The 24,273-nt window shown below is 38.7% G+C and overlaps 1 protein-coding gene and 1 long non-coding RNA gene across 5 annotated transcripts; one reads left to right on the top strand and one right to left on the bottom strand.

The window, feature by feature from the left end:
• Window positions 1-1,067: 1,067 nt before the first annotated feature.
• On the top strand, window positions 1,068-22,690 carry sparta (spartin a). Of its 4 annotated transcripts, none has more exons than XM_006628216.3 (9): window positions 1,068-1,378; window positions 2,410-3,218; window positions 7,673-7,870; window positions 9,338-9,379; window positions 12,855-12,987; window positions 15,066-15,260; window positions 17,539-17,697; window positions 17,862-17,952; window positions 21,184-22,690. In XM_006628216.3, the coding sequence occupies exons 2-9, from the start codon at window positions 2,412-2,414 to the stop codon at window positions 21,371-21,373; spliced, it is 1,815 nt and encodes a 604-aa protein (XP_006628279.1). In that variant the 5' UTR covers window positions 1,068-1,378; window positions 2,410-2,411; the 3' UTR covers window positions 21,374-22,690. The 4 variants fall into 4 exon arrangements, with proteins under 4 accessions (XP_006628279.1, XP_015197474.1, XP_015197473.1 ...); XM_015341988.2 differs by lacking the exon at window positions 21,184-22,690 and adding an exon at window positions 18,786-21,176; XM_015341987.2 differs by lacking the exon at window positions 9,338-9,379.
• Window positions 22,200-24,271, bottom strand: LOC107076761 (uncharacterized). The gene is made up of 3 exons (XR_011189633.1): window positions 24,056-24,271; window positions 23,301-23,398; window positions 22,200-22,411 (listed from the first exon to the last, which is right to left on the bottom strand). It is a non-coding gene; the product is annotated as an uncharacterized lncRNA (long non-coding RNA).
• Window positions 24,272-24,273: the final 2 nt, after the last annotated feature.

Raw genomic sequence — 24,273 nt, 5'->3', positions numbered from 1 at the left:
TGAAGCCTTAATGACTTCATCACCTTTAGTATTCCTATAGCAGGTTAAGTTGCTATAGATGACTTAGTCTGTCCTTAGAAAAGTTGCTGCTACCTGGTTTAGCAAAGCATCCACTAAACTATTAAAAGGTGCCTTCTGGAGTTTTTCCCTACTTGTTGCATCCAGCTGACCTATGACTGTCTGTCAAGCTTTCAATAATGTGGCTGTACTGCACCTGTAGATCCAATCCATGCTAATGGCTGTTGTTTGCATGGATGTGTTGTGCTGGAACTGTAAGGATTATTCCACCCTGTGTTGAAATAATGCTCTAAGTGTTTGAGTTAGTTACTGCAGCTTTATGCTTGGTGAGTTCAGATCCATGTGCCTATTCTGTGTTTTCCATGTAAGAAAACATGGAATCAATCTGGTCAGATTAACTTGACAGTTTTGACACTCTGGGATCTTGATGCCTAGAAAGACATCTCTTTATATAACTTCCTTCCCCCCCCCCCCACTCTACAGAGTAGTGTACTTGCAAAGCGATGAGTCTTATTGCAAGGGTTTTGGGGGCACAGTCTGAGATCTTCAATAACTAGGTACTGGTGTACTATTCTTGGTGCTATTGGAATGTCAATTTACTACTCAAAATATATTAAATATACCTGGATTATAATCCTGGAGGGCTAAACAGTTCAATGTGTAAATTCTAGTTGCAGTCCTTAAATGCTATTGCACTAAATAAAGATATGACTACTTTGAATTTGATCAAATAACCTGCTCTTATGCACTTTGAATATTGTAGAGCTCTTCTGAAGTATACAGTGCTTTTCTGCCTTTATTTTTAAAGTCCTGATGAATGGGTTATTCTTAAAACATAACGGAACTTGTCGAATTTTTTTTGGTGCTTTTCAAACGAGGTTGAAACGAGTTTAAGATTCTTAAAGTGTGGTGTTTTCGTCTTTGAAAGTTGATTCGAAGGATGCCTGGGTTCAACCAACTAAAGGAAAGGTTGCCATCTAGCGTTTCCATCAGGTAGCGCTCGTAGTTGAGGTGTTTGTCCTTCTGTGTCTGCCGTAGCCAGTGGAACTTTCTCGGACAGGTGATGCGGGCGGGCATATGACCCGTCTGGGGATAATCACTTTAGACGTAATCAGGATTGGATTATATACGACTGCGAGCTCTAATAAACCTGTATGGTAAACTGTTTAAGATTATATTGGGTTTCTTGAAACTGAAGAAATAAAGGGGGTTTCAGTTTTCGTTACAATATGTTACACATCATGTAACTATTTTTCTCTATAATTTCTTGCTACCTCTGTTAAAGGCTTTTTAAGAGGTTACTGTGCTAATATTTCGAGAAGATTTTGGATCCGCCAGACAAAGCTACAGTACTAGACAGGTAAGATGTATTAGCCTATACGTAGCTAAAGATGTTCTTTTCTAAACTTTAGTGATAGTTTAGGTGAGATTTAGTTGGTTCCCATAATTACATGGTTAGTATAGAGTTAACTGATTAAACAAATATAGTTAAAATGTGTATTAAAAGATGAACCTCGTGTAGACCTGGTTGAAAGGTTTAGTTCTTTGAAAGGAGCAGGCGATACGATTATTAATTACTTTTTAATACAACATTGCCTTTTATTTTAAACATGTTTAAAACTAAGACGTCACCCAGCAGCATACCTGGTTGTTAACGTATGTTTTTTTTAGTCACTAGATTAAAATCCTGTGTTCCCTACAATCCGAAAAGCCCCTGATTTGGGTTTTGAAAGATGAATGTTTAAAACGTGTGAAACTGTCACGGGGTGTTTCAGGAGCGACTGCATACTTTTAATGACGTCTGTGAGATCCACCGTTAACCTGTACAAATATGTCTGCAATGCATTGTTTTAGTAATTTGGAAATTGTCATTCTATTTAAACGTGAAATTTAAAAACCCTGAGACATGTCCTCCGGGAGCTGTCTTGGATTGGCTCGAGTAACTACAGCAGTAGCGGTTCACGCCTAAAAATACTTAGATTTTCCAAAGGATAAAACCGAGATTCTCTGTTGAAACTGTGTAGACGCTATCTGCTCCTTTAACATTAGGCATAACCCAGTTTTGTTGTAAACAGTCTCTGTCTTGCCTGAAGCAATAATGTGTTTCACCCGGATCTTCAGTAGAGGAAATAAGGCTCACTCTCGTACCATAGGAGGCTCTTGAATATATAAAAAACATGCTCACTGTGTGATACTGGTGACCTTTTGTGATTAGATATTCTCTATAATGTGAGAAGTAGTAAAAACGAAATACCTTTTTTTTCAATGGGTTGGAAATAAATTATAGAAATCTAATGCACTGGAAATCTAATCACCTTCAGGAGTCCCTGAAATGTCACATTTTTCTTAGTGTGTGTACGCCCATTACTCTGCATTTCTGATGGTTAACAGGCATGGAGAAGGTGGAAGCAGAGGAGCAGAACGATGCCAGAGTGCAGGTCATCAAAGAGGACTACCAGAAGGCCTTCGAGTTCATCAACAGGGGGCTGACGGAGGATGAGGCAGGCCACAAGGCCGAGGCCCTGATGCTCTACAGGCAGGGGCAGCAGCTGCTGCTCAGGGGGCTCAGCGTCCCCTCTCGGGGGCCCGAGTGCACAGGATCTAGGTGGGAATCTGCCAGGCAGATGCAGCAGAAGATGCAGGAGACGCTGACCAACATCACGACCCGCCTGGTGGCGCTGGAGCCCGACGGAGCTGGGACAAGCCCGGGTCCCGCCAATGGGGAGCTGGGGTCAAGGAGCTGCGACGGTTTGTACCCAAAATTGCCTTCAAAGGAAAGACCAGACAGGCCCCCTCCCCCAAAGGTCTTGTTCCCAGAGGGTCAGCCTCCCGGGGCTGTAGGCGGGGTGCCTGTCCCTGGAACTGCCCCCACGTGTCAGGGAGTCTCTGGGGAGCTGCCCCCAGCCTACTCTCCGCAGGCTGCCGATGGCCACTTCACCATCTCGTACGGGACGGATGCCGGGGAGCTCTCCCTGGTCGGAGAGAACTTCTACAGCTCGCTGCCCACGCAGCCGCCGTCCCTCCAGAGCCTGGGGGAGGATGGCGAGGAGCTGCTCTTCATCCAGCAGGGGGTGCAGATCTTCTTCGTGACGCCGGAGGGCCAGGTGAGCGCCCCGTCCTACCCTGGCTACCTGCGCATCGTCAAGTTCACCGGCGACCACTCCCAGGCGGCACCCCGGCGGCCTCCCGCTTTCCTGCAGGTGAGGGATCTTTAAAACCCCACATCTTTGTGGGGGTGAAAAAAGAGCACCGGCATGCCCTTTCTTTCAGTGATCACCCTATGGCGGTTTACTCAAAAAAAAAAGAGCCTTTCTCAGCACAAGAAGCATTCTCCACCCGCTGACATTTTAAAAAATGCTTTGGCATTTGAAAGATTATTTGCGTTTGAGTCCTGCAGCTGGCAAATCATTACTCTGCCGAAGCTAAAAAGGTAAAAACTGTTAACTCATGAAGTTACAGGGGCAGATTAAAGGAATGTCAGTTGGTGAAAAATGACATCAAAGCTGGAGAGACGGTATGAATGTTAATCGGCAGCCTTTATTAATGTGCAAGTAAGTCCCCTTTCTTGAGACAAAGTGTAAGATTGAGACTTCAGTTGGAGCTTGGCAGGAAAGGTAACTTAAAAGGCATCTTTTTATTCACAGAATGGAAGCTTCCGTCCTTTTAAGAAAATTGGTCTTCCGTTAACCTGAAAAACGGGTTTCATATGGTGCCCCGTAACATGGTTTTCCTGGTGCTGTTTCTGACAGCTGACATTTAAGATTTGTTTTCTTATTCCTGTCTTATTGTATTGAAATAGCTGGTTACAGGATAAAATTAGTCACAGTAGAACAAAACTATCGGCACTATTCAGAGTCAAGCAAGGGATGCGCCTTACACAATGAGTATTTGGTGACATTTGTTAATAACAGTATATTTTGAATATTTTTATGTTTTGTAACGTGGACTGTGGTAAAAACCTCCTTTTTGCGATGAGCAAGTGTTACTACCCACTTGGCCTACCTTGCAGTATTTTAACTTAAATTTAAATCTTTTTAAACTTGCAGTATTTTAAAACCCCTTTTCTTTTAATTTTATTAGACTAATTTAATTTGCAGTTTTACAAATAGATACTTTATTGATCCCGTGAGGGAAATTGCAGATATATTTTAGACATATTAGATGATTATGATTTATTGAGGACATTTAGCAGCCTGCTAACACTTACAATAGGGAGAAAAAAATTAATACTTTCAGTTTTGAAGAGAAAAGGGCATCTGATATTAAAACTGTCATTCTCAAAAAAGAATAAGTTCAGTTCTCTTGCAGCATTAAACAGACAGAAGGGAATAATCATCAGCATGCAAGCAATAAGCAGACATAAGTGATTGCTTCCTGCAAAACAGGATCTAACACACAGAAGTAGGTCAAGAGTCAAAAAGCTTACTACAGCTAATGCCCAAACATGGATATTGCAAGAAGGTAAAAATGATGTTTTCATACAGTAAATGTGCTTAAATCACATCTGAGAAGAGAGAGAATTTCCTCTAACAGAACCTGAAATCAGGAAGGTGGCTATCAATGTGAGATTTGATCTGTGCCACATAAGCAGTACATTGACCTGGGTACACTGAGGTCTGTTGGCAAGGTGGTGCGGCACAACAGAGCTCTGATTACAAGGTAGAGGTCGACGATTCAAGAGAGGACTTGCAGAGGTGCATGAAGCTGTTAAAAGAAAGAAAAAGAGTCCCCTTATGTGATTCTTACTGTAGCTCACACAGGCTTTTTGTACATGAAAGTTCAGAAGGACATACAGTGGCTCCAGACTTTCATTCATTCCTGAACAGTCAGCGGGGAGTTTTTTTTATCTAGGTTCAGCTTCAGAGATCACGAGGGTGATTAAGTTTTATTAGTTAATATATAATTTTATCAAAGGATATGGTTGTTCTTATATTGTATATATTTTAACTTTTAATTTCAACTTAACCAATTACAATTCTTGGTAATTGCTGGCAAAACTGGATCAGACATTTACTTGTTACCGTCTTAAAGTAGTTAGCCTTATCAAAATTAGACTGTTGTTTATTTTCAGTGGTTACCTCATTGGTACTATATCTGATATTACCCAAAATCGTAGACTTTAGCACATTCCCTTTGATTACTTAAAAAATCAAAAAGGTCCAAAAATGTTATTTTCATGTGATTTCTTTATTAAATTTAGCTTTATCTATGTAAAATGCAAACCCTTAAATTGTCAGTTTAAAGTCCTCTTAATTGACTATGTGCATCAGTTAAAGCAGGTGACTTCAATTCCTGCAGTCTCAGGGTTGACCTCACTGTAATCAATAACACATCTTGTTTACACTGGTCCTAGCGACACTGTAAGAGACTGCTGGGTAATTTTAGTCAACGGCAGAGATCAGCTGATATAGTTCTGTTGCATTAAATGTGGCTCCGCATTCCTGCCTTTTCAGATCACTTGCATATTATGAAGCTGCATGTCATGTGCAAACACACAACTTTCCACATTTCTAAAGCAAAGTTTGTTAAAAGAGACCATTTTGAAAATACTTCCAGGGATTTGCCTTAATTTGTTCAGAACGTCATGGTGCAGTGTATCATATGAAATGAGCTGTTTCTGATAACTAACAATGGAGAATTGTATTCTAGCTCTTTGTGGGACAGTTCAGGTGTTGGAACTATTTTCACCAAGTTTTCTAAAAGAAATGTGAGAGCCATTTTTATGGTCACAGACAATGCTCCATCAGACCCAAGAGAAAGTCACATTTGTTGTGACTGGAAAATGCAATTGAACTGTCCAGAGAAGGACCTTTTAATTTAATCAGTATCCAAAATCACCCATGCACAAATAGTATAGTAATAATGATTTTGATACTCAGTATAGATTTTTTTTTCCACCCAATTTATCTAATCACCAATGGTGGTAGATATTTTTCTTATTGCTATTAATGTGTTTAAGTATGTAAGGCCACCCAAACAACAATATCAACAATCACTGCTGTTTATATTGATACATACGTACATCAACCCAAGGAGACCATGCATAAAACAGAATACACATTGTAATTAGAACTTGACCATGAATCAGACATTTTACCTTTAACACAGAAGTCTGTTTTAGCACAATTTGGAAATGTGGTATTTCCTTTCTGAGGCAATGAAGATTTTTTAGTCCCACAATCTTTGCCTCAGTTACAAGTCAGTGCTCTTTGTGTGAGAGAGCTACAGTCTATCTACAGCTACAGTTTGCCAGCAGCCATATCACCCAGCAACTTATAACTGGCAACCCAGTGAAGCTAAGCAGGTGTGAGCCTGGTCAGTACCTGGATGGGAGACCTCCTGGGAAAAACTAAGGTTGCTGCTGGAAGAGGTGTTAGTGGGGCCAGCAGGGGGGCGCTCACCCTGCGGTCCATGTGGGTCCTAATGCCCCAGAACGCCGGAACGTCTATAGTGACGGGGACACTATACTGTAAACAGGTGCCGTCCTTCGGATGAGACGTAAAACCGAGGTCCTGACTCTCTGTGGTCATAAAAAATCCCAGGGCGTTTCTCGAAAAGAGTAGGAGTGTTACGCTGGTGTCCTGGCCAAATTTCCCATTGGCCCTTACCAATGATGGCCTCCTAATAATCCCCATCTATGAATTGGCTTCATTACTCTGCTCTCCTCCCCACTGATAGCTGATGTGTGGTGAGCGTTCTGGCGCAATATGGCTGCCGTCGATCATCCAGGTGGATGCTGCACATTGGTGGTGGTGGAGGGGATTCCCATTACCTGTAAAGCGCTTTAAGTGGAGTGTCCAGAAAAGTGCTATATACAGTAAGTGTAATAATAATAATAATAAGCAATTATTTTTATTATCTGCCAAACTGAAAAGGTAAACAAAGGAACAACAAATTTGTGCACACATCCATCTATATATAAAATGTTCAGTAACATTTCAAGTAACACTGGAAAGCAAGAAGACTAACATATGAGTGAACATTTGTAGAAAAAAATCTTAAAGTTCCATTAAAAAATTCCATCTTTGTCAACTCAAGATGGTAGTTTTATGTTGCTCAGACATCGAATTTCAATTCTTTAATGGATTTTTGAGAATAAAGAGTGTTTCTCCTTGTTATGCATCCTCTTGCTTTTGAAGTATGTGATTTAATTGAGATTTTTTTCTTTTCTCTTCATGTCATCTTGGACTCTTGATAAAGACATTTTATGCAAGTCCCACAAAGTTGAGTAACTGTAACTGAGTGATACACTGTGGAGTGAGATCACTGTTTCTTATTTCTGACCATTGTACTGATCTTATTTTCTGTAACTTGGCATTTCTCAACACATAACCATCACATTTCTACTTATCTCCACATATTGGATATCCTTCATAGTCTAAAACTCTCCAATAATTTATGTTTGGCTGAATGTTCTTCCACCAACTAGAACAGCACAGAGGTCTTAACAATTTACAAATTGAATGTACATATTTAATTAATATTACAGAAGAACAGAACAAGGTCTTCTAGGGGTCAAAATGTTAACATTTGGGTTTGTTCCCAGGCAGTTGTGTGGTTTTCATTTTCCATGCATATCGAGCTCTTAAGCTAGGTCAAGCTCTTCGATGTTTATCACGCAGTCTAAAATTACTTGTTTGTCTTCACCTGGCAGGTCTGCGACTGGCTGTACCCCTTAATGTCGACGGACTCTCCTGTTCTGCTGTGTAACACAGGGGTGTACATGTTCCCTGATATGATGGCTCAGATTCCAGGATCCTATGTGGGAGTGGTGCTGTCCTCAGAACTGCCTGAGGCAGACCGAGACCTCTTCCAGGACCTGATGTCCCAGATGACTGATTTAAGAGTTCAGGTGAGTCGTAACAGTCATATTTTAGGAGCTCACTTTAGATGTTCCTTGGGAATTGTTCCTCTGATTAAGTATTGATAATATCCATTTACATATATTGAGTCATTAGTTTTGATATGCTAATGAAACATATACTCTATACAGTATGTGATATTTGTTTACCCCGTAGAGCATTTGTTTACCCCATAGGGCCGTAGAGCATGAGACTCATAATCTCAGGGTAGTGGGTCCGTGGCCGACGTTGGGTGACGTGTCCTCCATGTTGGAGGTTAAGAGAGATAAGAGAAGATCACTTTATCAGCCATATACAATTTCTTGTATTAGGAATTCTTCTTTTCGCATACCCCAGCTTGCTCTCCATGAGACACAGAGACACAGACAGGAAGAGAAGCTTGGGGTCAGAGCACAGGGTCAGTCCCTGGAGCAGTTGGAGTTAAGGGCCTTGCTCAGGGGCCCAATGGAGTAGGATTCCTCTGCCAGCCGTAGGATTTGAACCTACAACCTTCCACCACAGGCGCAGATCCTTAGCCACAGAGCCACCGCTCCGCCACTTGTGTTGGGCACAAGGCTAACAACCCTGTCCCGTAAAAACCAAATGTTACGGTAACAGCAACAGAATGTTGCTGTCCTATGTTTCGGAAGCCATAAACAGGCAAACATCCATCCATGCATCCATACTGCAGGTTAGGTTTATTATAAAAAATAGTGCTAGTAGTACTTTTAGCAAAATCCACTCTTGTGGAAAAACTTTTTCTTGGTTCATTAATTTTGAAGGTTAAAGTTTTTAATTCTACAGGGTTTGTAGCACAGTATTGTAGCCATTTTTTAAATTCTTCCAGTTATTAATATGAACAGCTGTCATATGTAAATTACATTGGGTGTAATTTGATAATACAGTCAGTTGATCAATTAAAAAGCTGAAAACATCTTATGGATCAGACCGAGGAAAACTTTCCTGCAGTTGGTTGCGTTTCCCCCAACGTTATCCCCAACACGGGTTAGTATAACAGATTGGAATATGAATGTAGTCACGCCGTGTTCAACAGGAACTACGCTTTTGGAATGCATCCTATTACCATAGCATTACACAAAGCATAACCTGGCTAAAATGTTGATGCATTTGAATAATAAGTGTAAATAATAATAAAGTGTAAGGCTGTCCTGATGGAGGTTTTAAGAGAGCAACGCCTTTATTTTCACTTTTGGTGGCAGGCTTTCATTCTTGAAGTTCAGTTCAGGTTTTGCCTTCACTTTAAAATTAAATTTAACAAAAAAATATAAATGCCTGTACTTTACCAGTATTTTAAAATGGTAATGAAACAATATTAATTTACTTTTACAAGACTAATATTCTACATAAAAAGGATTTTATTCTCACTTTTAATTTGGGATTATTATTTAAAGAATGTGCTGCATGTAAGGATATGGCTTGTTTGCACTTGATTAACCATCATTTGTGTATCTTTTTAGCTTTCAGGTGTATTTGAAAATTTAAGGGGCTTGCATAAAAAGGTACTGAAATAAACACTGTAAAACCTCTGAATTTTAAGCCTTTCACCAATTGGATTTCCAATCTTAAAGGCAATTAAATCTATTTGTTTAAATATCAGAACCTAAATATTCAAACTAAAAATAACTGCAAATTCATAATCTTCATTGAGAATGTGAGGTAAAATTGTATTGCTAATGTATTGGACCAATTTTTTAAACCTTTTTTATTGCTACTGTCATATATGAAGGTGTTCACATTCTGAACACAAGTGGGGTTATGGATATATCGCTGCCATTAAAGAGCTTCACATATATCAACCTTGCCTAAATGCAGGATCATATAAAACAATAAAATACCAGGGCTGTATTATGTAAATATCGGTAGTTATGTTAGTTACATAATGTAATTATGTAAATGTAATTATGTAAATAACATTAAATACAGAATAAAATGTGCAAATCATTGAATAAGAAGTAATATTTTATTTTTTAACATCACTGCACAAGATTTGTTATTCTGTTTCTTAATAAGGTTTAGATTTTTGTCAGTGACCTTATGCAACATTTCTTTCTGTTTTTTGCACTTCCAGTTTCTCCTTAATAAATAGCATATTGCTTACCGCAGTCGTACCAGTTACCCATTAGAGCATCAGCAGGGCACACAATCACTATGTGGTACATAGCAGTCACATAACTTGTCCGTCATGGGTTTGCAGGGCTGCACCAGGAAAATTACAATTTCTTTTGACGTTAATAATATTCTTTGCCCTACGCCTATATTGTAAGATGCCTTTTGTTAGAATCCTGTCACATAGCTCTATATAAAAACAAATCGTAATACATTAGTGTAGTATTCACATACATATTATAGTGTTAAAAAAACTATTTTTGATTTACATCATTCAGCTTGCATATTCTCAAACATGGTTGAATTTTGAACAACTGGATTTGTGATCCCGAATGTCTTTCTACACGAAACACTTGAGTTTCCTACTTGAAATGCTTGAGATGTCAGATGGTGTTTACAGTGACTAATACCTACTGCTGTAGGCTGAGAAAGTACATTGTAAGAGCACTGTTCACTGCTGTAGTACTGTATGCAAGGATTGACAACTGTGGTGATTACCAATTATTCTGTGGAATTTTCAAAGGTATTCACATTCTGAAAAAATCCAAAATGAAAGAGTCGTTTTTAAGTACACTAGCCCTTTCTAGCGAATACTGCACTACTCTTACACTGCACTATATTGTGTACATTTGTTTCACAGTAGTCTTCTAATGTGTTAAATGTATCTAATATGAATATGCCAAACATTTGCCATTTAATATGAATTCAATAGAAAATGCTTGTGCAATGTCTGGGGCACATCACCAAATGGGAGTCCATTTTTGATGCAGTACAGCAGCTGGTTTGCTTCTATACTTTGGCACACTTAATCTGCAAAATGCATTCATCAGCATACTTCAAGATTAGACTATCTAGAGAGTAAAGATAATCATTTTGTAATGCTCTTATTGAGCAAGAATACAGCTGCTTGTTTAGCCTCTGAAATGAAATTTGTTGGAAATACATATATAGTGATGCTCATATAACTATGGAGATGAATATACAGTTTAGCCATCCAGATGAAGTACACTTGTGAGTTACTAGAATATATTTGATTGCAAATGAAGAAGTGAACAGTCTATGTGTGTGTAGAAGTTTATCAACACAAAGGCACTGGTAAGAATAAAAATGCCTTGAGTATTAGAATTACTAGCCGATACTAAGGACACAAAGATTGTCTTTAAATAATGTTACTCTTATGTATTTTGCATAAGGAAATAAATTAAAATAGTTTTTTAATGTAAAAGAACAGTGGAATACATACATCTCTATATGAATCATGTACTTCTCATCACTGGTTAAAACCTTTCCCAATTAGTCAATAACTTTTTTTTCCCCCATGGACTTTTCTTCATTGGATTAATCTATTAAAACTTACAGTCTCTGTATATTGGGTGCCTCGTCCATTAACTCAATTTACAGAACTAATACTCTCAAAGTGCTAACCCAAAAGCCTGTATTATTTGCATTAGTTTAGTATGCAAGCTCTGTTTGGTTCAACATTAAAATCAGAAAAGTACTAGGTTTTTAGTTTTCCCTGCAGAAGGCAATGGCAGGTGGAGAGCATTTGTTGGCACTTTCTCTTGACCAAGGAGAACAACTGGGCATTGTACCATATAGGACAAGGAGCACTTTGTCAAAGAAGCTGTTTACAACATTTACAAACTCTGAAATTGTGTTGGGGGATGTTGCCCTAGGTCACATGAACGTAGCATTATAAATGTTACTGAAATTTGAAGTCCAAGTGAAAAGCTCTAAAGTCTCTTATCACAATGACCCTTTTAAAGGCATGTTTTGGTTTTGTTTCCTTTCCTGCTTATTAGATAGCTGTGGCTTTGCTTGCAGTCACTTTTTTAGCTGGCAGTAGTCACAAGAACGGTCAAGCCAAAACGAGAGTATCCAATTTCCTGTTTAATATGTGGTACTATAGTTGCATAAACATTCCTGAGATGCATAATTCATCTCCTCAACATTTATCTGGTGCAATATTATAGCATGATTAGAATGCAACAACATTGCGAAAACTACATTTTAAGAAACGTGTTCTAAAAATGCAAATTTTTTTTAAAAGTATTTTGCAGCTGTTGGTGTGCACATGTGGTTTGCAAGACAATATTGGCACCTTTTATTCAGAGAAAGACCAAATGTTTCCCCCCCGGCAACACTTGATGCTTTTCAACTAGTGTGAGAAGGGATGAGCACGCACTGTACAAGGTGGCCCAGAAATAACACAAAAGCAGTCTCTTCCTCTTTACATCACAAAAGCGGGAAATGGGAAACGCAGTGGGTGCACGGGGTGCAATCAAAATCTGTGCAAATATGCACGTAATCTGTGCACTTGGATTTGCTAATCATTTGTTACCTTTACCCAGTTATGTACTCACTGAATTTTTAACGTCTGTGAATCAGTGCTCCACTCCAAGACACTGTGGAGCCAGCTGCTTTAAAAGGTGAACATTTATGGTGTGTCTGGCCTTACTCATTCTCTTGCCTGCTATACACAAATTGTAGCTGCGAGCTGGCAATTCCAAATGAGGTGCGAATAAAAGAAAGTACATTAGATTTTTTAAAACACCTTCATTTTAGCTATTTAGCAATCTACAATGCCAAATTACTTTAGACGGAAAGAGTAAAATAAGTGACCAAATCAGTGTAAACCCAATTAGAACTGTGTGCAGACACAATGTATGGAAATACCATGTGCTTGTGGTATTTGTTTTATTGAACTTCAAATAAAGATTGCCAATAAGTAAATGAGCTGGGACCATAATGGTCCTTTTCAAAAGGGGGAAAAAAAATCTAAAGGTCAGTCAGCTAATTGTCATTTTAAAGGACAATTAATCATTGTTTAACTTTTTAATATTGGTTTAACCTCCGACTGCCTTGAAGGCCCAGGAAGAACCAGCAGACAGTATCAACCTGAGCCAGAAGGTGCCCATCGTCCCACTAGAGGGAGAGGCAGCGGAGAAAGAGAAGTCCCTGCCTGACTGGAGTGAGAAAGTTGCCCACGGTATCCTGTCCGGTAAGGCTTGCCGCTGTACTGTGCTACTGTTGTTTAAGTCAGGGTAGATTTGAACAGGCAACAGTGTCTGGTTCCACACTTTCTTCTCTCAAGTCATGCTTCTCATAAACCCCACTGTTTCACACCAGCCCACTATATTCCTACTATGTGCCCAATGTTGTCGTTTTACATGTTGCAAATACATGGAGTAAAAAATGACTGTGTTCATTATCTTCCTACCTGTGCATTTTATCATGTTGCATGTTGCATTTCATTTACTTTTGGCTAAGCAAAATCTCATCAAGTATAATTTTAGAAGATGTTGGCCAGCTGTAGAAGCATTTATAGTTCAAAGCTTCCACCTGTGTATGAACAGCGGTCGCCCACTTTTGTATCTTTAAATGTAATCCTAAGGCAAGTTACCTTCAGAAGGCAAGGCGTTTTAGGGGAGAATCAGATTGTGATGATGACATTTTGAACTCAAAAGAAGTGCATTTTGCAAATCAAATTGTGGGTATAGAAAGTCACCACCCCCTTTCAAAATGTGTACCTTTTGTTATATGACACTGAAAATAAAAACAAATTTCCATTTTTATTTACATACGGTAACCCACATTAGCCAAGTGAAAATAAAATTCTAAAACATTCTGAAAATGAATTGATATTACAACAGTAAAATACCTTATTTGGATAAGTGAACACCCCCTCTACAATTGTATTTGTAAACTTGCTCAGATATAATCAATCACCTTACAGATCACACAACAAACTAACTGGCTCCCACCTGTGATCAATTGTGGTGATTTTGATTTAGTTCGGAATAAAAGCAGCTGTTTCTTGAAGATTCAATTGCTTGGAAGTGTATTTCAAAGCAAAGACTTCACTATGGGCAGAAAGGTGCTTTCAAAAGAACTTTGAGATAAAGTTGTGGAAAGGCACAAGTCAGGAGATGGGTAAAAAAAGATTTCAAAGGCTTTAAGTATCCCATGGAGCACAGTCATGACCATCATTATGAAGTGGAAGGCATATGGCACCACCCAGACCTTGCCTAGAGCAGGCCGTCCCTCCAAACTGGATAACTGAGCAAGAAAGAGACTGATCAGAGAGGCTACCAGGAGACCAATGGCAACTTTGAAGGAGCTATAGGCCTTTATGGCAAAGACTGGCCATTGTGTGCATGTGACAACAATATCACAAGCGTTCCACAAATCTGGCCTGCATGGGAGGGTGGCAAGAAAAAAGCCACTCCTTAAAAAAAGCCACATCAAGTCTGGTTTATGTTTAGGTAAAAAGCACCTTAAAGATTCTGTGACCAAGTGGCAAAAAGTGCTCTAGTCAGACGACGCCAAAATCAAACTCTTTGGCCGGAATGCAAAACAGTACATCTTACCATCCAAAGAATACCATTCCTACGGTGAAGCACAGTGGTGGCAGCATCCTGTTGTGGGGGTGTTTCTCTTCAGCTGGGACTGGGGCACTTGTTAGGATTGAAGGGAAGATGGGTGGTGCAAATTACAGGCAAATTCTTGAAGAAAACCTGCAGCCCTCAGCCAGGAAGTTGAAAATGGGAAGATGGTTCTCCTTTCAAAGACAATGACCCAAAGCACACCGCCAAAGCAATCGTACAGTGGCTGAAGGACAGGAAAGTCAATGTCCTTGAGTGACCTACTCAGAGCCCCGACCAAGTCATTCTGAAGATTTTTGATGGAATTTAGAAGAGGACAGTCCATCAACTGTCACCATGCAGTTTGACTGAGCTTGAACACTTCTGTAAGGAGAAAGGGCAAATATTCCTCCCTCTAGGTGTGCAAAGTTGTTAGAGATATATCTCAAGGCTGTAATTCATGCATAATGTGCTTCCACCAAGTGTTAGCTCAGGGGGGTTATCCAACTCAATTATTCTACTTTTTTTTCCAGATTTTTTCCTTTTTTTTCACTTGGATGTTGCAAGGTACAATTTGTAAATAAAACTGGAAAAAGTCTGATTTTATTTGTCTTCTTTTTGGGCTTTAGGGCAACAAAAGGTGAACATTTTGAAAGGGGGTGGTGACTTTCTATACCCACTGTATATACTGTTACCAAGGCCTTTTTCTGTATAGGAGCATCCTGGCTCAGCTGGGGCCTTGTCAAAGGGGCAGAGTACACAGGAAAGGCCATTCACAAAGGAGCCTCCAAACTGAGAGAACACATAAACCCAGAGGACAAGCCAACCCAGGTCAGCCCTACTGTGGCTAAGGGGCTGCATGTTGCCAAGCAGGCAACCGGTGGAGCAGTCAAAGTCAGCCAGTTTCTGGGTAAGACTTGTTTTCTGATGGGTATAATGATAAAATAATGATTACAATTCCTGGTAGGACTTGGTATGATCACAAGCTGGTTAAGGTTATGTCTCCATGTCAACAGTGAACAAGGAAGCTTGATTATTTAACAGATTTTAGATTTTAGAGTCTGGCTTTGTGTACTGTAATTCTGCCGTGGATGTTGTTTAATTGTAACTGTCAGTTGGTGGTACTTATGACCGTTTTTCATTTCCTTTTTTTTAGACATTCCACATTGAGGAAGGTATAGGCCACAGTGCATACAGTGCTGCTTGTAAGAATGTGAACCCTTCATTTTTCATGTCTTTGAAAAATTATCTTAAAAACATATTTTATCTGAGCTCTAATATTTAATGAAGATAACCTACATAACAGACATACATATAGGAACAAGTAATAGGTTTATTCCATGCTGAAAAAAAGAAGAAAGAAAACGCATTTCGGGCTCCATGGCCGAAACGTTGCGTTTTCTTTCTTTCTTCTTCAGGCTCCACAGCCGAAACATTGTGTTTTCTTTTTTTCAGCATGGAATAAACCTATTACTTGTTCCTTTGCAGCGTACGCATGATGACGCAGCTCCCCACCTGAACATATATATAGTTTCATTATTTATTAAATAAACCATGATTCAATTCAATTAGTGGTGGCACATCCTTTAGCTGCTGTGACAGCAACCAGACATGTTCTAAAGTTACTAATCAGTCTGTTACATCTGCTTTGGGGAATTTTTTACCATTCTTCCTTACAAAACTGCTTTAACTACTCTAGGTTTGTTGGCTGGAGCAGCCCACTTCAGGTCTATCAGTTGAGATCTGAACTTTTACTTGGCCATTCAAAAACATAAAACTTCTTCCGCTTAATCCATTCTTTGGTAGATTTGCTGGAAGGTTTTGTGTGATTGTCATGCTGAAGGACCCTTTTTTGGCTCAACATCAGCTCATGCACAGAGGGTCTGCTGTTCTCCTCCAGAATATTTTGGTATGATTCTGAAATTCATAGTTCTCTCAATGATGGTGAGTTGTCCAGGTCCATGGGCAGAAAAGCAGCTCCAAACCATGACACCCCCCCCACCATGCTTGACAGTGGGGATATGGTTATTTTGGTGGTAGGTTTTCACCAAATATGGCATTTGTTGTTGTCAAAAATATCAAAATCATACTCAATTTCAGACTCATACGTCCATTCTTACAGAACATTCTTCTAAAAATCTACAAGATCATCCAGATATCAAATTGTTGAGGTATGAACAAGGACATCAGCTGCAACAGGAGAGGCCCGGAGATCTTTGGATGTGGTCCTAGGGTTCTTTTGGATATCCTGTGTGAGTTTTCTTGTTGCTCTGTGGAATAATTTAAAGGACATCCACATCTAGGTATGGCCACTGTAGTCTTGGATTTTCTCCATTTGTACACGTTTTGCTATGGTTTTATAAACTGCTTACAACACTATTCCTGAGGTCATATGAGGTCTCTTTAGATTGGGGCACTGTGTATTACACTAACCTGTATCGGTAAGACCAAATTGATTTGGTGTCTTACCTTTAAATAGTAGAGGGACTTCCAGACTTTGTCCTGGTGATTGGCTCTTTGATTGGTTAACCTGGTACCCAATTAATTTAGCACCGAGTTATACTTCATTGAATGATCTAATGAACTTTGTGGTTCACTTAACTTTGTATATGCACTAATTCTTTTTCATCTATTTCTTTTTTTTTATTACATGAATCCATTCCCCTAAACAAAACATAATTTGTTGATGTAAACCCTTTCCTTTAAAAAAGTAAGGACTTGTTTTGATTAAACAAGAATTTCGTAGTAAAAATGTTACATTTAAAGAGTAGGGGTTCACAAACCTTCAAGCAGCACTGTATGTGCTCACTTTTGTCATTTTTGACATGGAAAAAAATGAAAACCTTTTTTGAATGACAGTCATTTGTTTTTTACTTTGAACATTATAGGATGTAGCCATCCAAGCTCAGTTGAAATGCATTCTTGTTTATTTGTGAGTTGAGTAAGCAGAGAAGTGAGGCATTAGGAAGATGATGCAGCTGCACTTGTTATAATGTTATAATTTAAGAGTTTTTAATTGCAAATCACATTTAAATGATGACTTCTGTTTAGTGATGGTAGCTCAGATGACGTTTGCCATTTCAGAAACGAACTGTTTAACAGTGGTTAACTTTCACAAGTTTGACAGAGCTGAGATGACAGCACAGGCACAATTGTTTGTCTGCTTCATGCCGTTTTCTATGCTTAAGTGGACGGAGTCTGTACTCTGGCCAGCTGTGTGGGCAAGGAGCTGGCACCTCACGTGAAGAAACATGGCAGCAAGCTGATCCCCGAGTCCTTGAAGAAAGACAAAGAGGGCAAGTCCAACATAGACGGGGCTATGGTGGTGGCAGCCAGTGGAATACAAGGTAGGCCTTAAGGGTACGGCTTAAATAAGGGACTTGGTCTTTTTCACTCACAGAAACTGGAAGATTCTTACAGGGCAGTTCTTATTTCATTGCATACCTTGATACAGAGGGTGTATTGGCAGCTTTTAATTTTGGTTTCTTTTTATGCTGAATTCCTACTGTAGGATTTGCAACAGTTTGGACTGGCTTAGAAGTAGCAGCAAAGGATATAGCCAAAAATGTGGCATCGGAGACCGTGCACACTGTGAAACACAAGTAAGTGGCACTTGGGTACTTTGTCATGCAGAGCTGGTGAATTCATTTTCAGTGTATTATAGCCATTACTCACCTAACATCCTGTGTTAAGACTGATCCTAAAGATTGCAATATAAACCTACATATACTAATATAGCACTGAATACGTACAAATTTAAGGGTGTAAAAATAGTAAGATTTCATTAATTTGGCTATATAGGATCTGAAAGTTTGGGTAGTATTTCTTGTATATGATCCATATACTTTTCTTATGCATAGACCATTAAAAAACATTTTATGCTCCGGTCACTTTCTAATTCAGCAACGTCTGAAAATGTCATTAATCAATATTTAACCACCAATCTGAAACAATTTTTGATTCCGTACTCTTAAAGAAAAAACAATTCACACTGTGAAAACAAAAATAAATATTGACTAAATAATAAGCCCATCAAGTTCTGAAGATAACCACAAATTGATTAATATATACTGCATATGTTGGTATCGACTACTCCATTTGGCGTATGCATTTTTTCTGTACTTTCCAGACACGGCACTGGTACACTTTTCTAATTATATGAGGTCACATCCTGTGTGCAGAGTATCAGAGTACAATAAGATTAAACTACTTATTATATACAGGTACCCGTTAGTGATGAAGATGAACTTACGACAATCTTGGCCTTTTTGCTTTATTTTGTATGTGGGGTAGGGTTGTGCAGTGCACTTTTAATGGTTTTGTTCTTCAAATTAAAAGAAAGTCAGCACTTCTAGGCACACTGAATTGAGTTCTGTTTCACTGACTGCATTATGAAGTCACTATTGTAAATTTTGCTTCTTCTTTCTTATTTCAGATACAGGGGTCTACAAAGCAACTTGTCCATGTAGATGCATTTGCATTGCCAAAAACTAAAAATAAAAATTAATTACCTCCTAGTAACTGTCACTTGCATGCCTTCTTAATTTCAGACTTGCATGACTTCCATTAAGAAATTTACTACTACTTTGAAAAATGACTTGCTTTATGTGAATTTGATGCAACTTCAAGCTTGTCCCATAATGAACAAATCAGATATTTACCCTACAGCAATTATGAACTCTGTTCTTAATAGTTCAATTGTTTATTTCATACTGATTTTGTTTTACAGCATGAGCATCATATTCAATTAATTTTAAAATTATTTAATCTAGTTAGTTAGCTGGGGTTAAACTAAAGACTGAATGTATCATGCAAGACATGCACATGAGAAATAGTTTGTGAACCCTTAGGAATTATATGGATTTCTGCATGAATGGCTCCTAAAATGTGATCTGATCTTCATTTAAGTCATAATAATAAATACAACTTTATTGAAGAAATGGTTTAAACTATCAAGGTCATTAATGGAAAAAGTATGTGAACCCTTATATTTAATAACTAGTGGAACCACCTTTATTGGCAATAACCTCAACCAAATGCTTTCTGTAGCTACTGACCCAATCCTGTATACAAAACTGTTTCAGTTCATGTATATTTTTGGGATGTCTTACTTGAACTGCCTGCTTCAGATCACACCACAGCAATTCAAAGGGATTGAGGTTGTGACTCCGACTTGGCCATTTAAAATATGGAATTTCTTCTGTTTGAGCCACTCCTTTGTTGATTTACTCCTATGGTTTGGATCATTGTGATGTTGCATGACCAAACTCCTTTTGAGTTTTAGATCACAGATAGACACCCTGACATTCTGCTGTAGAATTTCCTGATACTACTTGGAATTCATTGGTCCCTCAATGATTGCAAGCCATCCAGGCCCTGAGGCAGCAAAGCAGCCCCACACCATTATACTCCCTCCACCATGCTTCACAATTGGGATGAGGTTTTGGTGTTGGTATGCAGTGTTTTGTTTTCTCCAAACATAACGCTCTGTACATTTACCAAAAAGTTAAACTTTTCTCTCATCTGTTCACAGAACATTGTTCCAGTAGTGCTGTGGAACATCCAGGTGGTCTTTAGCAAACTTGAGACAGGCAGCAACGTTTTTTTTGGAGAGAAGTGGTAATCTCCCATGAACACCACTCTTGTTCTGTTTTTTTCTTATGGTAGACTCATTAACAGATGTTATCAAGTGCAAGAGTTGCCTGCTGATCCTTAGCTGTCACCCTAGGGTTCTTTGTCACCTGTTTGAGGATTCTACAGTGTGCTCTTGCACCAATCTTTGTAGGACTCCCACTCCTAGGGAGAGTAGCAACGGTGCTGAATTTCTTCAATTTGTAAACTATCTGCCTGACCGTGGACTGATGGAGGCCCAAGTCTTTAGAAATACTTTTGTAACCCTTTCCAGTCTTCTGACCTTAAACAACTATTTTTCTGAGGTCCTGCAAAATCTGTTTTGATCAGGCCATATTGCACTTCAACAGAATTCTGTTGTGAAGAGCAGGTAACCAAAATTGTGTGATTTCTGATACGGCAGTGCTGGTCAAACCCACATCTGAATTGATTGGAATACCTGACTCCAATTACCCTCTTTTCAAGATGTCATTATCCCAGAGGTTCACGTACATTTTCCATCAATGACCTTGATTATTTAAACCATTTGATCAATAAAGATATGGCAATGTAAAATGTTCACAACAGTGTTGTTTGATAAAAAATACTTAATGTCTTTATTTATTATTATGACTTAAATGAAGATCAGATCACATTTAAGGAGCCATTCATGTAGAAATCCAAATAATTCCAAAGGGTTCACAAACTTTTTCTCACAACTGTATGTGCTGTATTAAAGGGCTGCTGAGAAATTAGCATTTCAGCTTCTCGCAGTCGTTGCATTTGCTAGTATTTGTAAATGTTCTGTACCAGAAGGAACCCTTAAACTTTTGGGGATCATGCAGATTAAAAAAAATATATATTACTACTTAATTGCAAAATAAATGTACTGAATTGTAGCCATCTTGCAATTCTTTGAATCACATTTGGGTTTGTGTTCTCCTTACAACTGTATGACAAAGGAATTGTTTGTTTTGTGCAAAAACAGGAGTTCTGGTGAAGGTGAAAATTGCATTTTAACGATGTCAAAACCTGCATGTTGCATTCTTCCTGGGGACGGTGAAAGCCAATTCAGCTGACATGTTCCATCTCCATCGGCCTTAGCTGTCCTTACATCCATCTTAGTAATGGACTTTGGCATGTGGCTGCTTTTATTCCCCCCTCGCTGCTTGCTCTTCCCCTTTCTCACCTTCACACAGTGTCCCTGATTATTGTTGATTAAGGTACGGCGCAGCTGCTGGCCAGGCCACAGACCACGCCGTGAACTCTGCCATCAACATGGGAGTCACCGCGTTCAACATAGACAATCTGGGCATCAAGGCAGTGGTGAAGAAAACGGGCAAGGAAACTGCCCACGCCATCCTGGAGGACTACAAGATTAAGGAAAAACAGGACAAGAAGGAAGAGAAGTAACAGCCCTCAGATCCCTGCTTTCTGTCCCTTAGAGCCTTAATATTTATCAAAGTATTTACATTCTTAATTTATATTCAAGAAGGAAACAAATTACCAACTATAAGCTGAAGGTTTACAATATATGAAATTAAAGAGGTAGCACTTTAAGACAACTTGTCACACTGTAAGAAAACAAGATGACAAACCTGTGGTAAAGGTGGGGTTGCACTGTCACAGCCTTTAGTTATATACAATGGTCTAGTTTGGACTAGGCTTCAAACCAGAATTATACATCTCTGTTCTTTCCCCTAGCTACCAGCAAATATTTTATAGATTTACATTTGTGGTTTATGTTTCAAAACTATTGTAAATTGTTTTCACAAACGTAGTCGACTTAGGCCACCAAATAAGTCTGGAAAAATATACTCTGTTGTGTAACAGGTGGCTAATCCAATTCTACAACTAGTTTACATGAAGAATACAAATCAAAGTTTAGTCAAAATGCTACCTTTTTGATGGTGACATAAGCGAGAGCTCTACTGTTGTTGTTGTTGAATACGTTTGCTTTGATAAGTGACTTAGCGTTTCTTCATTAATATGCTGTTTTTAGATTGTTCTAATCAGCTTTAAAATTGCAAATATCTATTTTTGTTTGCCAAGAACAAGGAAAAACTCTGGTCTGACTATTACAACCACCTCATGCCATGTGATACTTAAGACCATTCCACAATAATGCCTTTAAGAGTGTTCTAAAAAGTGGCTTTTTAATGGCATTGTGAAACTATATTCACTGTACAAAGCATTAACCATGAAAGAAGGTAAAGAATACACCGACCAATGAACAAAATTAATGTTAAAAAAGAACTGCATTTTGCATTTTTACTACCAAAAATATATATTTAGGGAACAAACAATACCATTACATGTATTTAGAGACATTGGACATGCTGTGTTTTCTTGGTTGTATATTCAGCTGAGGAGGGCTGTTTTCAAAGCCTAAAGGTTTAGGAGCTCACTGCCACATTTCGCAGCTGCTATTCTTTCCAGACGAGACTGGGCCTGTAAAGGAAAGATGTTTAATTCAGCAATTGTTTTTAACTATTTTTACACTGTACCAAAGATGGCTAACTTGGTAGACTGGCAAACATGCTATTTTTCACATTTTTTGGTTGCTACTGATTGTTATAATACAGTCCACCACTAAGCTCATTCAGAATCACTGAACAATTCTTATTCATCTTTGTAAAATGGAACTACTCACTCGTCTATAAAGAAGTCTATGTAAAGATCTACTGTCACTTCTTTTTCATAAGAAGTAATAAATAGCAATGAATTATATTCCCTGTGCGTGACTGGTCTGTCTTTGTGCTTTTATTATTAATGTTCATTTGCAAATAGACCATGCCCCCCTCATAGAGCTTTGCTAAATTGCATCTGTCCTATGGTCAACATTGTGGCAAGTCAAAACTAAATTTGTCTTAAATTCAATTCAATCAATTAGGACTAAGGTTGTAATTCACTGGTACCAGTTCATGCTGCCACTACCTGATTCAGTCATCTGGTAATTGATCTATACTGTAGAAACCTAAAGAAAAGAGGCATTGAAGTATATCTTAATAATTAGCATTTAGATTTCCCTGGATTTTATAAAACACTTCTAAAAACCGTGGAAGGCTTACTTCCCACCATCTGCAGCTTGGCTGTGTTTCTTTATGGCAACTGTGAACAAGGTATTAACAATTTTCAAACACGGTTACTTTATTCCAAGACAGGACTTCAGGGTACAGTTACAAGCACCATGATTTGTGATCTGAATAATTAAACCTCAAGCACTCTGAAAACAATTTTTGGAGTGTTCCCCTTTCTATCATGCACTTTCATTTCAAATCCCTTTGCAAGTTTAATTTCTAGGTTCAGACGTTTGATGGAAAGTGGCGGTTCTTATTACCTGATTGAATGACTTGTTAAGGTGGTTCAAGGCTAGATTTTGTTTTAGCATCTTATTCTGGTATTCTGTAAGTTTTTGAGTCTCCTTTGTGAGTTTTTCTGAAATGAGAGATAAAATAAGAATTAAAACCATTTCAACTTCACAGTGTGTTTAAAAAGCATAACATGTAATCCAAGGAAATGTGTAATCTATTGATGCTTATAGCATGGGGTTTGTAACAGAAGTGAGAAACCGATTTAAATGCCCAATTATGTTCTACCACTGTACACTTAGAATACACTAGTATTGACAAAATGATCAATTCTTAGCACTGGTTTGTGTGTAAAAGCACCATGTTTCCTGGATTAGTGTCCTATCCAATGTTGTAATCTAGCCTTGTGCACTGAACAATTGAGGAAAAATATCTGAACTGTCAGTCCTGGTCATCCTATCTTTCTGTTGATGGCACTGTATTTGAATTTCAATTTAATTGAAGAACTTGAGGGTGATATTTGATCCAGGCTTAACATTGGACCTACATGGGCAAAACATTGTAAAAACATCATTATTCCATCTCAGAAACAATGCCAGACTATGTCCTGTGTTGTTTCTGACTGCTGCCGAAAAGCTAGTTAACATTTTCATCTTCTCTCGAATTGATTAATGTTTAATAGCACCCTACTGGCAGAGGTATCTAAATCCACACTTAAACTTTAGTATGCTCACAATGTGGTAGCCAGAATCTTGACCAGGTCTTGTGCAAGTGATTACATTACCCCTGTCCTGGAGGTCTTGCACTGGCTTCCTATACTTATAAGGCTCCAAGTCGCTTGGCACCTCAGTATCTGTCTGGCTCTTTTCCTACTCTCCACTTTGGAATCTTGGTTCATCTGACTCTAGTCTCCTGTCAGTCTCTCATGCCCGTCTACACTCTATGGCTGACGAACCTTCTCTCGCTTTGGTATTCTATACGCAAGATATCAGAGACTCACCT

This window comes from Lepisosteus oculatus, chromosome 5 (genome assembly GCF_040954835.1).
Source record: "Lepisosteus oculatus isolate fLepOcu1 chromosome 5, fLepOcu1.hap2, whole genome shotgun sequence".
Taxonomy (NCBI): Eukaryota; Metazoa; Chordata; class Actinopteri; order Semionotiformes; family Lepisosteidae; genus Lepisosteus; species Lepisosteus oculatus.
The sequence above is the reverse complement of the archived record's forward strand: the minus strand, read 5'-3'. Positions and strand labels throughout refer to the sequence as shown.

Coding starts and splice junctions, on each gene's coding strand:
- sparta (XM_006628216.3), top strand. CDS start 2,412: ATGGAGAAGGTGGAAGCAGAGGAGCAGAACGATGCCAGAGTGCAGGTC. Junction 7,871..9,337: donor TGACTGATTTAAGAGTTCAG/GTGAGTCGTAAC, acceptor GTATCTTTTTAG/CTTTCAGGTGTATTTGAAAA. Junction 17,953..21,183: donor GTGCACACTGTGAAACACAA/GTAAGTGGCACT, acceptor TTGTTGATTAAG/GTACGGCGCAGCTGCTGGCC.